The sequence below is a fragment of the Triturus cristatus genome, chromosome 4_1 (assembly GCF_964204655.1).
Source record: "Triturus cristatus chromosome 4_1, aTriCri1.1, whole genome shotgun sequence".
Lineage (NCBI taxonomy): Eukaryota > Metazoa > Chordata > Amphibia > Caudata > Salamandridae > Triturus > Triturus cristatus.
In genome coordinates this window covers 747,897,870-747,911,735 of record NC_140585.1, presented here as the reverse complement: position 1 = coordinate 747,911,735, position 13,866 = coordinate 747,897,870, and the positions used below count along the sequence as shown (strand labels likewise).

At 43.9% G+C, this 13,866-nt stretch overlaps 1 protein-coding gene across 1 annotated transcript in view; it reads left to right on the top strand.

Moving 5' to 3' along the window:
* The window catches only part of LOC146855471 (mitochondrial 10-formyltetrahydrofolate dehydrogenase), a 293,724-nt gene extending 280,820 nt beyond the window's left edge, over nucleotides 1–12,904 (top strand). Inside the window, exons 22-23 of the mRNA XM_085653264.1 lie at nucleotides 463–662; nucleotides 12,413–12,904. Of these exons, the coding sequence (XP_085509390.1) occupies nucleotides 463–662; nucleotides 12,413–12,468 (256 nt within the window). The 3' untranslated portion in view covers nucleotides 12,469–12,904. The remainder of the gene's footprint in view (nucleotides 1–462; nucleotides 663–12,412) is intronic.
* Nucleotides 12,905–13,866: the final 962 nt, after the last annotated feature.

The following is a 13,866-nucleotide window of genomic DNA, read 5'->3' as shown; positions in this document are numbered from 1 at the left end:
CATCCATCTGAGGTCGATAAAATGAGTACCATTGAGTTGGGTAACAATAAACATCTGTTATTCAGTGCCAGGACACCTACGGGTAATCGTGCGGTTTACAAATACACCTGTTATGTTATGTTAATAGTGCGTTTCATAGATTCAATTCAACATTGTATACTACTGTTCATGAGAAAAGGGGGATGCTGGGTCTCTATTCTCCACTAGGTTTGAAATGTATTATAATTTTTAATCGAGGTTGAAACTAGGTTGCGTAACACTATAAAGCATTTTACCATTAGCGGTGAAGGGGAGGAGATCCAAGTGGGAAGAGCAGACATGCCATAACTTTAGCGTAGTAAAAGTGCAATTTCTTTATGCTAATGTGCTCACTTGATCTAAATCACGTTTTACAGTATCTTCCAGCCTTTTCTTTTCTTCACAAGGGTCCTGCTGAGTGTCTCAAATGGTTTTTTATTGCAGAGATGTTGAAGGAGTGTTACGGAGAGCAAACAACACAGAATATGGTTTAGCCTCTGGTGTTTTTACGAAAGACATAAGCAAGGCGATGTATGTTAGTGAAAAACTGGATGCCGGAACAGTTTTTATAAACACGTACAACAAGACTGATGTAGCAGCACCCTTCGGGGGATTCAAACAGTCTGGATTTGGTAAAGACCTTGGTAAGTGTTGGTCATGGTTTTTGGTGACGACAGATTGAGTAAAATATATACAATGAAAAGTAATGCACATCTTGAAAAACGTACATCATTGCCGATAGAATATGTAATGTCATTTTCTCAAGATCTAAATACAAATTAATTCAGATATGAATTCAAGTAATACTCACACAGGGAAAACAGTCTTTACACCACGGCTCGACCCACGCTGTGCCTTAACAACGTGGTCCGGTCCACGAACGCATCTTTACAATGCATTCCTTTACCACGCAAGTCATTAAAACGATGTGCGTTGTTGGATTGATATTGGACTTTTAAAATGTTATTTTTTATTCTTTTTATTAGCATTTCAAAACCAATACAGAGAAGGAAACAGAAAGAGTATAGCAGTACACATTAAATATATTCAACAGCAGTATTCAGATATCAGTATCATGAATCTAGTTCCCACACAATGGAGAAGGTTCTCATCAATAAGAACAGTGAGTGTACAGTATAGAGGGAGGCGAGGAGGGTGATTCAACTACTCAGCAAGCTCTTTGTGGTTTGAAGCCCTGTTAGTGTAGTACCAGCTGCAATTATAAGGCTGTTACAGTAGGGCGCAGTGGCCTTGAACCACCACCATTCAGAGCACCACAAACCGTAGGTGCACCATCTCCTAATTCACTGCCAGCGCGGCGGGGGCAGCATCTTCTCCACTGCTGCTCGCCTGCGCATTCAGACGACGCTCCCGGAGGACCCAAATGTCTCGAGGCTGTGATCTCGCTGGCATAAGCTCCCAGAATGTTGTTCTATTATCTTGACAGTGCCCGCATCTTTGAGCCAGTAAGCCTTTTGCGGAGCTGGTCAGTGCCCCCAGTGCATTGCTGCTTAGTCAGCAGCAGTGCAGTCAGCTTTTGCAATTCTGTTGGAACCTCCTTCACATTGTCCAGCAGTGCAACCCAGGGCGTGCGCTCCAGCCGGAGGTCAACAGTGTCAAAGACAGTAATCCAGAACACCTCCACCCCTGGGCAGCCCTAAGCTGAATGCAGAAAATAGGTGCACGGCATCAAGCATCGCGCAGCATGTTCCTCCAGAAGGCCCACTTTGTGCAGCCGTTCCGGGGAGCAATAGAGCATGTGTAAGTATTTAGGGTGCAGTAAGCGAAGCCGGTAGTTGGGCAACGGAGCTCAAGATGTTGGACTTTAGGTCCAACCCTTTCCCTACTGTTGCACTGACTGGAGTTGAAGAAGTAAATTATACTATTCCAACACGAGCACTCTCTCTAAGGCAAGTCATTGTAACAACTTGCGTGGTAACGGAATGTGTTGTAAAGATGCAGTCATTGTTTGGACTGCGTTATTAGGGCAGGCATGATTAACCCCTGGGTGGTTCCAACATACAACCCTAATACAGTAATGTGGGTCTTGGTTCTTCCCAGTAAACATTATCTGTACCTATCATACTTACTATGACAATAATTTGCATCTATTTGATGTGCCTGCCTTATGTGCCTATATTTAATTTTCCACTCTTAACTCCTTGAAACAACGTTAGCAGGAATGTCTCATATATGCCTGTTTATGTGCACCAACTCTTGTTTCTTTGTGTTTCTCTTTTCCTAATGCACTGCTCATGATGCACAATTGCAGAGCTCACATCCATGAAGTGTCTGCCTAATGTTGACTGTACACCACGTTTCTTTACACATAGCATATGATACATGCAGCAACTGGCAGGCATCTCCTAGAATAGAAATCTAGTCATTGTTTGTCATCAGCAAAGAAACAGATCAGTTCTAAATGTTACAATAACTCCTTTATAATAGTGATTCGCAGACCTTGGCCGATAATGACACTTGAGAAAGCTAAGGCGTAGGAGAAACAACAACACACTTTCATGATGAAGCTGGGGAAGAGGATGGGGCGAGTTGAAGGCTGAGGGGAGTGAGAGGAGAGTTATTTGGGGTTTATCTGTTGTTATGTTATGTTAGCCAGATTTATAGAGCGCACAGATGCCCCAGCAAAGGGGCGTCCCGGCGCTACGGCAGACAAGATATCAAGGCCAAAGCATAACCAGAGACAGTAGCATAACACTAGGAGTTCTGGGGAAAAAGGAAAGTTTTAACAGCTTTCCTAAAAGCCAAAAGATCGTCAATAGCACAAATATAGGAAGGGAGAGAGTTCCAGAGACTGGCCGCTAGTACTCTAAAAGAGCGGCCGCCGGCCCTAGCCCTCTTAAAACGTGGAACTATAACTAACTGTAGTCCAGAAGACCTTAGAGTACGCAAAGGGACATAAGGCTGAATGAAATGCTCCAAGATCTGAGGAGAGGAGTGCTTGAGGATTTTAAACAGTACACATAAAGACTTAAACTTAATCCTCTGTGAAACAGGGAGCCAGTGAAGTTGACCAATAGTTTTTTTGGCCGAGCAAAATCTCGGTAAGCCAACCAGAGCTCTGGCGGCGGCGTTTTGAACGCGTTGGAGTCTAGAGAGTTCTGCTAGGTTGGCTCCTAACAGAAGAGAACTCTCATAATCCAGCCGAGACAGAATCGTAGCTTGTACAATAAGCTGTCTGGTTGGAGCATCAAAAAATTTAAAAGTGGGTCTAAGCCTGCGAAGTATCCCAAAGCAAGTGGCAGCAGTTTTCTTTGTATGAGAAACAAAGCTAAGTTTAGAATCTAACCAGATCCCAAGATTTTTAACCTCCGTGACAGGGAGGGGAGTAGAACCAAGCTCCGATGGCCACCAGTGATCGCCCCAGAGATGACTCTGCTTGCCGACAATGAGCACCTCAGTTTTTTTAGCGTTCAGTTGTAGGCAATTATCAGTCATCCAACGCACCACTGAGCTAATTCCCTCACGGAACTTAGCGACTTCAAGGTCAGAAGCCCCACTTAATGCTACCGCCAGCTGCATATCGTCTGCGTAGGATACCATAGTCAGGTTCCACCGTTTGACGACAGCAGCCAGCGGTTGTACATATAGGTTGAAAAGTGTGGGGCTGAGAGCCGAACCCTGCGGAACACCCTGGGCGATAGGGTAAGGTTTAGATTGGAAAGGGGGTGTAACAACCCTGAACGTACGATCAGATAAAAATGATCGAAACCATTCCAGTGCCATGTTACCGACACCAGCCTCACACAGACGTTGAAGCAGGATAGTATGAGAGACGGTGTCAAACGCGGCACTGAGATCAAGAAGCACCAGTGCCGCTGTTTGACCAGAGTCGACCAAAGTTCGTAAATGGTCGACCATAAAAAGCAACGCCGTCTCTGTGCAATGACCGGGTCGGAAACCGTTTTGGGTTGGGTCCAAAATATTAGCGCGGTAGAGATCATCAGATAAGATGGCGTTGACATGGGCCTCAGTCAATTTGGCAACCCACGGAAGGAGCGGTATGGGGCGGTAATTCTCCAATTTAGATGGGTCCAGAGCTGTTTTTTTCAAAATGGGCCTCACCTGGGCTTGTTTCCAACTAGCAGGGACAGAGCCAGATGTTAAAGATAGGTTGACGAGAATGTTCACTGTTACATTGGCTGTCCTTCATGGTGATATCCAATGGATGCTTGAACATGGTCCTAAAAGGCCTGTATAAATGTATTCAAACCTAAAACGAAGGAGGACTTCTGGCATGCTGCCTCTTGAGCCTGTAATGCTGATAGAATTGGTAGCAACTGTTTGCTGTGGTAACTATGGCCTGAAGGGTGTTTGCCTCATTTCTTTGAGGTCTATAAATGCACCAACACCCATGTGATACATGGAAATGGCTTTACATGGCAGTGCATGGACTGCAAGTGTCATAAATGACCCCTGCTCTGCTCATTCACATTCACTAGGAGTGCATAAGCTCTTACCAGGCACAGAGGAAGGCAGACCTGCTCAGCTTCTAGATGCGCAAGTGGTCAAGCACAGGAAGCATGCTATGAGCTGGTGGAATGGTCCCATTGATAAAATGGCCTGGTCACAGTTTTTTTCTAGTGACATATTTATACAGCTATGGATGGATTGACCTCTATAGCGTTCTTTCCATCAGTGACCCTCAGCCTCCAGAAGAGGGTATGCTGCACAGCAATACCTGGAAGTGGGTGGCACCTAGACCAGTGTTCTTAACCCATGGTCCGGGGACCCCTAATGGTAACACAAATCCTACTCACGGATTCCGCAAATGCTTAGAAAATTAAATAATATTAACATATTAATAAAGTGTGTATAAATAAAGAAGCAAAATATAAAACTGAACATTTTAAAATGTCCTGTAAATTTGAAGTAATTTGAAACTGAAGGCTAAAAACTATAAAGTTATTATGTTCAGATTTATTCTTGGGAGCGTAAGTGAATCAAACAGAATATAGCATGGATAATAAGTGGCCTCAATTGAATTTAGAAAAGCTTCAACCCTACTATTAATTTATTTTATTTTATATTTGCTTTTGAATGAAATAAATATTTAATCATTTGTGTATTTGTTTGATGACTGCTCGTTTCTGTTTTGTTTGAGTATTGTTTTGTGGTTTATATCATCAACACTGCTTAGGCTGGGGCCTTCCGCTTCCAGGTGGACTCATCGGGGTTCCAGGATTCCAATAAAGATCCAGCGGGAATGCCCAGGTTTTAGTAATGATTAAGTGAAGGTGCACAGAAGTCAAAAGCTTAAGAACTACTTACCTAGATAATTCACAATTCCTTAGTCTCAACTAGGTGGAACATGAATTGGTGCCTACATGCCATGCATTGTCAGGGTATTACAGAAATCAACTATAAGTTCCGAGAGACAATAGACAATCTGTAGTTGTACCCTCTGAAAAAAAACATTAGTACTCTTTTAGAAATGGAGTAGGCCAGTTTTCTATTGTTTAAAATGACTACCTAAAATAAACAGATATATGGAAAGAATGGTGAATTAATATTTGTTAGATATATTTTGGTGAGCTTCAGTTATTAGAAAGTACTTCATAGCTCTTCATATCTTGAGGGTGACCAATTCCTGCCTCATACGTTCATCACCCTTGCACCTCAGATTTTCTATCTGTAGATGGTAACCTGATATTTGAGTTATAAACATTCCGATTTGGTGAAGAGCTACACACCTGCTGTTGATTACTGCCTAAATAAACTTTGTTTCACGCTGACACCACCCTTGTGAGTTCTGACAAGCTGGAGAGAGCGGAGGTCTAATGGGGAAAGAGCGGCCAAGGGCACTGACTGCGCTGTACCCAATGGTTGTGAGTAAGGGAGGAGCTATGGTGTAGACATACCTAATGTGGCTTGAGATCTGAATGCAAGAGTCTGAGGAGCCGAAAGTCAGAAGGCATGTTTCTATGAGTCATGGCCGTTCTGTGACTAGACAGTGAAAGGAGGTGGGTGAAATTCTGTCCCAAAGTACAAAAACACTACACAGTACACAAGTGCATTGAATTACACTGTGCAGGACTCACAGCTGACTGATTATAGTAAAAATTATTCTATATTATACAGTAATCCCTGGGAAAACAGATAAAAGCACCAACTGAAATACAGATGCACGCAATACATACAAAATTAGGGCATAGCAGTAGTCCTCCTCCAAAGCAAAGTGGTTTATCAGAGAGCTTGTCAGTAGGCCATAAACGATAACAACAATTCAAGGTGAAAGGTGCAGATGCATTGGAAAAAGAGATTCAGCCCCTCCCAGAGTCACTGAAAACACTTAATCAACCAATATATAACCTAACTGCTAAACGTGGAAAAGATGGGCGAACCAAACCAACCAGACACCACACACTGCAGCCTGAACCAGAGAAGTCTCTCAAAGACGCCCAAAATCAATTATCAACTCCCTAATGAATGAAACTGAAGCAAGATGTACCCCTATCAAATCAGATAAAATAGACCGTATAGAAGCCATCAATATTTACTAATGGGTTGTGTAAGAAATTCGGTTATTGGGTGAGGGGGTGAAAACCCTTCTCAAATAACAGCCACAGTCCTTGTCAGTATGAACCACAAAAGTCACTAAATTAACCTGTGCTTGACCCTCTGGTAACTTGGCACAAAAGCAGTCAGGCTTAACTTAGAGGAACTTTGTTATCTATTTATACAGCACTTGAACAGTAAGTGAAAACACAGCACAAGAAAATTTCCAAACCAATTTAGAGTAATAGAAAAAATGTTAATGAATAAAAAGGGTTCCTAACATGGAGATATGCAGTTTCAAAGTTTTAGGTAAGAATAGCACCTAAAAGCACAAATCGCCACTGAATCATCTGGTTGTGTAGACTGAGGGAAAGTCACAAGTTCAGGCCAATTATGATGGAGCGTGGGCCAGATGCAGGTGCCATGTTAGTCCTGCAGAAAGGATAACCTTCTTAAAGTCGGCATGAAGTCTTCAGTTTGCAGTGGAATAGGTCGCAAGGAGCAGGCTGAACATCGCAGGTGGTCGTCACGGTAGTGTGAAGGAAAATCGAATTGGCGGTTACCAAGGGCTGTCATTACTGTAGCGTGAGGAGTCTGATTCACAGAAGCTGTGCGTTGGTGATCATCACGGGCGGCAGAGCTTCGGCATGAACAGGCCTGTTCGTGGTCACGAAGAGCCCAAAATTCCAGGATTTCACCTCTCTTCTCAGAGGAGCTCAACTGATGCTAGCCAAGGATCCAGGACGTGGGGTGCATCTCTTGGGGATCTGTAACTCATTCCAGTACAAGTCAGCAGGGCTCAGGCAAGTCCAGTTGCAAGCCCAGGCAGGTCCAGTGCAGTAATTCAGCTTGGCAGTTGCAGGTAGGCCTCTGGAGCCTGTTGTGCTCTGTTGCTCAGCCAGGAGGTCAGCAACTGACTCTTAGAGTCACTCGGGTAGCCTGGGATGAAGGGAGCAGGCCAAGTCTTCCTTCTCAGAGATCAGGGCAGGCCTCAAGCTGGGCAGTCCTCTGGGGAATAAGGCTGGCCTCAAGCAGCAAGGCAAGCCTCTGGTAGCGTCAGGGATGCCCTCTAGGGTACAAGGCAGGCCTCAAGCAGTAGGAGAGTTCCATGGGGAACAAGGCTGTCCTTCTATTGTTTCCATAGGTCCAGGAATGTACTGAAGAGTGGTTCAGGAGGTACAATATTTGTTTCTGGTGCTAGTCTTTGAAGTGGGGGTGAATCCCTGCACTACCCCCACACCTGGTTCTGGAAAGTTGTTCCCTTCCCCTTTCAAGGCTCCAAGAAGTCTCTGGGGGAAATAAGACTAGTGGCAGCTTCCTTTGTGTGTGCTGGAGGCAAGCCCTTTGAAATGTAAATGGGGCAGGAATCAGGTCCACCCCCAACCATCCTTGTAGGAAGGTCCATCCTGCCCAAACCAAGACCCTTATTTTTCGCTGTTTGGGCCCAATACGCATTCTTTACAAGGAGTCATAAATAGTCCCAGGCAGCTGGAAACTCCTGGAAGACCTGAGAAGCTTTTGGGCAGAAAAAAGCCAACTTTCTATATGTGATTTTCAAAATTGTAATCTAAAATCTGACTTTATCATTAAAGTGGATTTTAAATTACAGTAATTAGAGTCCAAGCACGACATTTCTACTGCTCCTAATCAAACGTTAGCACTTATTAAATGTAATAAGGTAACCCTGTGTTATCCGACGCGAGAGATAGACCTTACACTAGTGAAAAAACAAATGTTGGACATTTTCACTACCAGGACATGTAAAACTTAAACCCAAATGTCCTACTTTTAAAATATAATGCAAATGAAATGCACCCTGTCCTACGGCCTTTAGGTCCTACCTTAGGCAAAAGGTTTATTTTGCCTGATCGAATTGGCAGTTTAAACTCCACTTCAAGCTGCAATGGCAGGACTGAGACATGTCCTAAAGTGTTAATTTAGTGGGTGGCAGAAAGAATGCTGCAGGCTCACTAGTAGCATTTAATTTACAGACCCTGGGTACATGTAGTACCATATATTAGGAACTTATAGGTAAATTAAATGCGCTAATCAGGTACAGGCCATGTTTAAGGGAGAACACAAGCACTTTAGCACTGGCTAGCTGTGGTAAAGTGCCCAGATTCCTAATGCCAAAAAAAACAAATTGTAGAAAACAGGACGGTGAAGGGAAAACGTTTGTTGGTGCCCCTGCAAAGAGGGCCACGTCCAGCATGTTGGAATGCAAGATAACAAGTGATTTACAAAGGAGACCGGGGCAAGACTGTATCACACCTATCACTACCATGGGTTAAAGTAATATTAGACCAAGGAGGTGCACAAGTCTGGAAGATCAGTCACCTTAACCTTCCTCACAGGAGAAAGTCCATGATCTGCATGAAATATATATGACTCCGCACTCAAACATCTGTACACCAAATAAAAATGTTTTTGATCATTTGCAATTCAAAATATCATTGTAACTAGAGTAATTACATTATCATGAGTCTGTGCCCTCTGTGACCCGGTTGTAATTAATCTTGTTACTATGTTCATTCGAATTGCATATGATGGGGGAAAAAAATTGGGGTGTACAACTGTTTGAGTGCTGAGTCATATATGTTTTATGGAATTGAAGATAGACAAAGTAGCACTAAACCATGGCATTCAAGAGAGCAGACCAAAAGAAACTGTTGAACAGAGCAAGTGAAACAGAATCCATATCGGCTTCGATGTGTCCTACAACCCAAGGACTACAAATTAAAGTTACAGAACAGCAGGAATGAATAGGATACCTCGAGTGGAGGACTGAAGATTCAGAAAGTCAGTCAGGGGGAAATTTGGAAGAGTGCTTGGAAGACTGGCTAAAAGGCTCCTGTGGGCCCAACAGGGCTGCCTACGGTCTTTAATGTTGAAAGAGCCCACAAAGTGCCAGCCACTTGCTGTAGTGATCTGCTGAGTCCTGCACCATTACACTTACTGCCACCAGCGGCTGAGCCCAGACAAGTTATAGCTGCCATGTGAAACTAAAGAGGCTGTGACCATGACTACAGCAAGAAAAGCGAAACGGGTCTGTTCTTGTGGAAAATACCGGGGCGCTCTTGCTTGCTGATTGGACGGAAGCAGTGCACCAACATCGAAATTCCTCCCTTGAAGTAAAAGGAAAACTCAGATTAATGTGTTTGAAATAAATGTTTTTGTTGCCAGCGGATTTGAAGATATTAAATGGCACCCGAACACACTTAATCACATAATTAAAAGCAGACTGCGACTGAGCAAAACATTGGGTTGTGATAAACAGTAAAAAACAAAAAAAAAAAATGGGAACCGTCACGAAACAGAGCAGGTACCAGGAAAGCGCACAGAACAACAAAGCACACATATCTGATGCAAGCCCTGAAGTAGCGATCACTGCTGCCACGTGGCAGAGTCATTGCACTGCAAACAAACAACCACAGTCAGATCTGCAGGCTCGAACGGACAGAGAGGAGGAGGTGGATTCACACCGCGAGACTGCAAACCTCAAGCCCTTCCGGTGACAGCAAGTTCTAGGATTCCCTCACGAAGAACTCTCGTATAAGCTGAATGGCTGGTGCACTGACCTGCTGCTTGTACACTGTGCCCTCTGCTGCTGCTTGTACACTGTGCCCTTGCTCATATCAGCTGAATGCCCTCTGCCCTTGCTCATATAAGCTGAATGACTGGTGCACTGACCTGCTGCTTGTACACTGCGCCCTTATTCATATCAGCTGAACGACTGGTGCACTGACCTGCTGCTTGTACACTGCGCCCTTATTCATATCAGCTGAACGACTGGTGCACTGACCTGCTGCTTGTACACTGCGCCCTTGTTCATATCAGCTGAACGACTGGTGCACTGACCTGCTGCTTGTACACTGCGCCCTTATTCATATCAGCTGAACGACTGGTGCACTGACCTGCTGCTTGTACACTGCGCCCTTGTTCATATCAGCTGAACGACTGGTGCACTGACCTGCTGCTTGTACACTGCGCCCTTGTTCATATCAGCTGAATGACTGGTGCACTGACCTGCTGCTTGTACACTGCGCCCTTGTTCATATCAGCTGAACGACTGGTGCACTGATCTGCTGCTTGTACACTGTGCCCATGCTGCTGCTTGTACACTGTGCCCTTGCTCATATCAGCTGAATGACTGGTGCACTGACCTGCTGCTTGTACACTGCTCCCTTGCTCATATAAGCTGAAGGAGTGGTGCACTGACCTGCTGCTTGTACACTGTGCCCATGCTGCTGCTTGTACACTGTGCCCTTGCTCATATCAGCTGAATGACTGGTGCACTGACCTGCTGCTTGCACACTGCGCCCTTGCCCATATCAGCTGAATGGCTGGTGCACTGACCTACTTGTACACTGTGCCCTTGCCCATATCAGCTGAATGACTGGTGCACTGACCTGCTGCTTGTACACTGTGCCCATGCTGCTGCTTGTACACTGTGCCCTTGCTCATATCAGCTGAATGACTGGTGCACTGACCTGCTGCTTGTACACTGCTCCCTTGCTCATATAAGCTGAAGGAGTGGTGCACTGACCTGCTGCTTGTACACTGTGCCCATGCTGCTGCTTGTACACTGTGCCCTTGCTCATATCAGCTGAATGACTGGTGCACTGACCTGCTGCTTGTACACTGCTCTGTCTCTTGCTGCTTTCGTGGAGACGGTGCGGAGTGAACGGCTGAAAGGCACTACGAGTGCAGCTGACCCCGCCTTGCGCTACTGTACACACAGGGCATGAAGAGAAGGGTCCAGGGCTCAGAAGCATCTGCAGCAGAACTGTCCAAATGCGCCCAAACCCCCAGGTGCAGTGAGCGAGTGAAGCATGCATTTAAATTAGAGCGGGCAAGGTTAGCTCTGTATCTTGTCCTGGAAAGCAGTTTCTCTAAGGGGTTAGTAACTACCCCTTGCAAGCCGTTAAAGCTCTGTACCGTGTGTAGCATGCTTAAGGAGCTTAAGTTGAGTGCTTGCAGCCTGGTGAAAAAAAATACATTGATTTTAAACATTGCTAAAAAAAAGAAAAGCAGCATATATAAATGCTAAATTGATTTTTGGTATTATTTGGGGAAAATCTCCTTTATATCTTAATACTTGAGCTTTTTTTTAAATAACAAAAAACTTCAGGAGAACAGCTGATTGCTGACTGCAGTGACCAGTCAGCCGTAGGAAAGCCATCTTTCATGCATTGCAAAGACCAGCTTATTTCGGACAGTCCTCATTGTGAATGGGAGAGGCATTGTGGGCATGGGCAGGGAAAACAAACAATGGCATCCACGTGCAGATAGGAAACTCTCTGCTTGTCAGGGCTGTTGACTTTTTGTTTTGCAGAAAAAAACGACTGTTTCTTTGTGGAAAGCAAATTAATAATGAAGACCGGCCAGGGCAGCCGGCTGGTATTTGAGTTTTGCTATAAGTACAATAATTGTCCTGGGGATCCGATTGTCACCTGTCTTCCAATGGAGGGGATGGCCTCCGTCAACCTGGAGGGCTGGCGGGCTCATCACCACACTCTTTCAGAAATGTTCTTTAGTGCAGTTTGAAATACTAGAAGTAAAACCTTCCAAAATACACTTTTCACGTGAGAGGTAACCACGCACAAACGGGATCAGGTTCGAACTGTAATGAAGTCTGTGAAATAGTGTTTTGGGGGTTTCCAGAAAAAAGAAACTCTTGGCCGTGAAAGGTGTGGGTTTTGGGGAATAAAAATGTTGTGATGGTTGATGATGTTAGGTCTAAGCTGATAATTGCATACGGTCACATCATACAGCTTTCATTCAAAGAGGCGGAACAGATCATTGAAATGATTGCACGAACAACAAAAATATATTATTGTTTCAATTCCAACCTTGACTCCTGTGGTGTCTTCTTTAGGTGAAGAAGCTCTCCATGAATACCTCAAGACTAAAGCTGTAACAGTGGAGTACTAAGCCAACTCTCCAATATGCACATTGTCTTTCACAGAACATTATTGATATCATTGGGACTTTTATTTCACTCCAGTCAGCGCTTAACATGATCCGCAGGATTTTGTTGCCTGAAAAAATGCGACAGTGGGGTATCGGACTGCAGATTGGATCAACTGCTGAGCCATCTCAACAAACCACATGCCTGTATATTTTTTAAGATAGAAGTTGGACTACAGACCTTTTATGTTGATTTCAAACCTTTTTTAACAAAACTTGACATTTGATGGTCTCTGGATACCATAAGCTATGCATCTGAAGCGTCGAGAGGTGAACCAGCAGCCAAGAGATGGCCGCTTCCTCAAGCAATTCCAAAGGTCCTTTTGCTGAATTGATATAATAAACTGGTGGTGCCAAGAAAACAAGTTGTATATGTATGAATAAAGTGCACTTATTCTGATCTTTGCACAGCTCCTGACAGAGCTGACTCTATTTTCTAACCTTTTGCCAATAAACATACAGTGATATGTAAAGGGACATGAATTGTGATTACAGAAACATTTGAAGACAAATATTTCTGTCGAATCAGGTTTATTGGAAATTAGGAGGCAAGATCCTGCAGATGAAAAACATAAACTTGATTGCCCTGAAGCATAGGGGTAGTTTTGTAAAACTTTATTTATTTTCTGTTCTTGACATGTTGACCTCTGTGATTATGCTTCAAAAGACAGTATGAAATTAATCAGGTAGCCCATTCTGTGTTCTGTACTGTATTGGGTATGCTTTAGAAATAAGTCCTACTTAAGGATTATGCGAACTACAGAAAAAAACAATCTTTCCAAGTTTAACATTACTACACGTGATATGCATTTTAGAAATACCTGTCATTTAATGCTTATGGTTGATCTGTTGCAACTTTAGTTGGCATTAAATTCTACTGCATTTGTCACTTTAAAAATATTTAGAATCTGGCCGTCACTTTAAATTTATTGTGGAATCTGGCCCTAAAACTCCCAGTAAAAATCCCAATAATAAATGTTACCTCCTGTAAACAGATTGTTGTGTGGCTTGGGGCTGGTCCTTGCACTTGGGGAAATGAGATTGTTAGCAACATTGCGAAAAATAAATGTGGCATCTTGTGCTATTGGAAGAGAAGAAGACACTGCTTTACCTCCTCGTCTCCCATCGCCAGTTTGTTTCAACGTTTGCACAAGGGGTCGTTCTCACTGGGCTAAGGCAGAGGAGAAGCATGTTGAGCTAATTAAAGAAGGTGGGGATGTTTCCAGCACACTGCAACAAATAATCGCAGTTAAAGCCGAAGCCAATAGCTGGTTAGCTAAGGAGGCAGCAGAAAGATTTCAAACTAGGAATGATAAACTATATGAGAATGGGGAGGCAGTAGGCAGAACACTTGCACTGCGT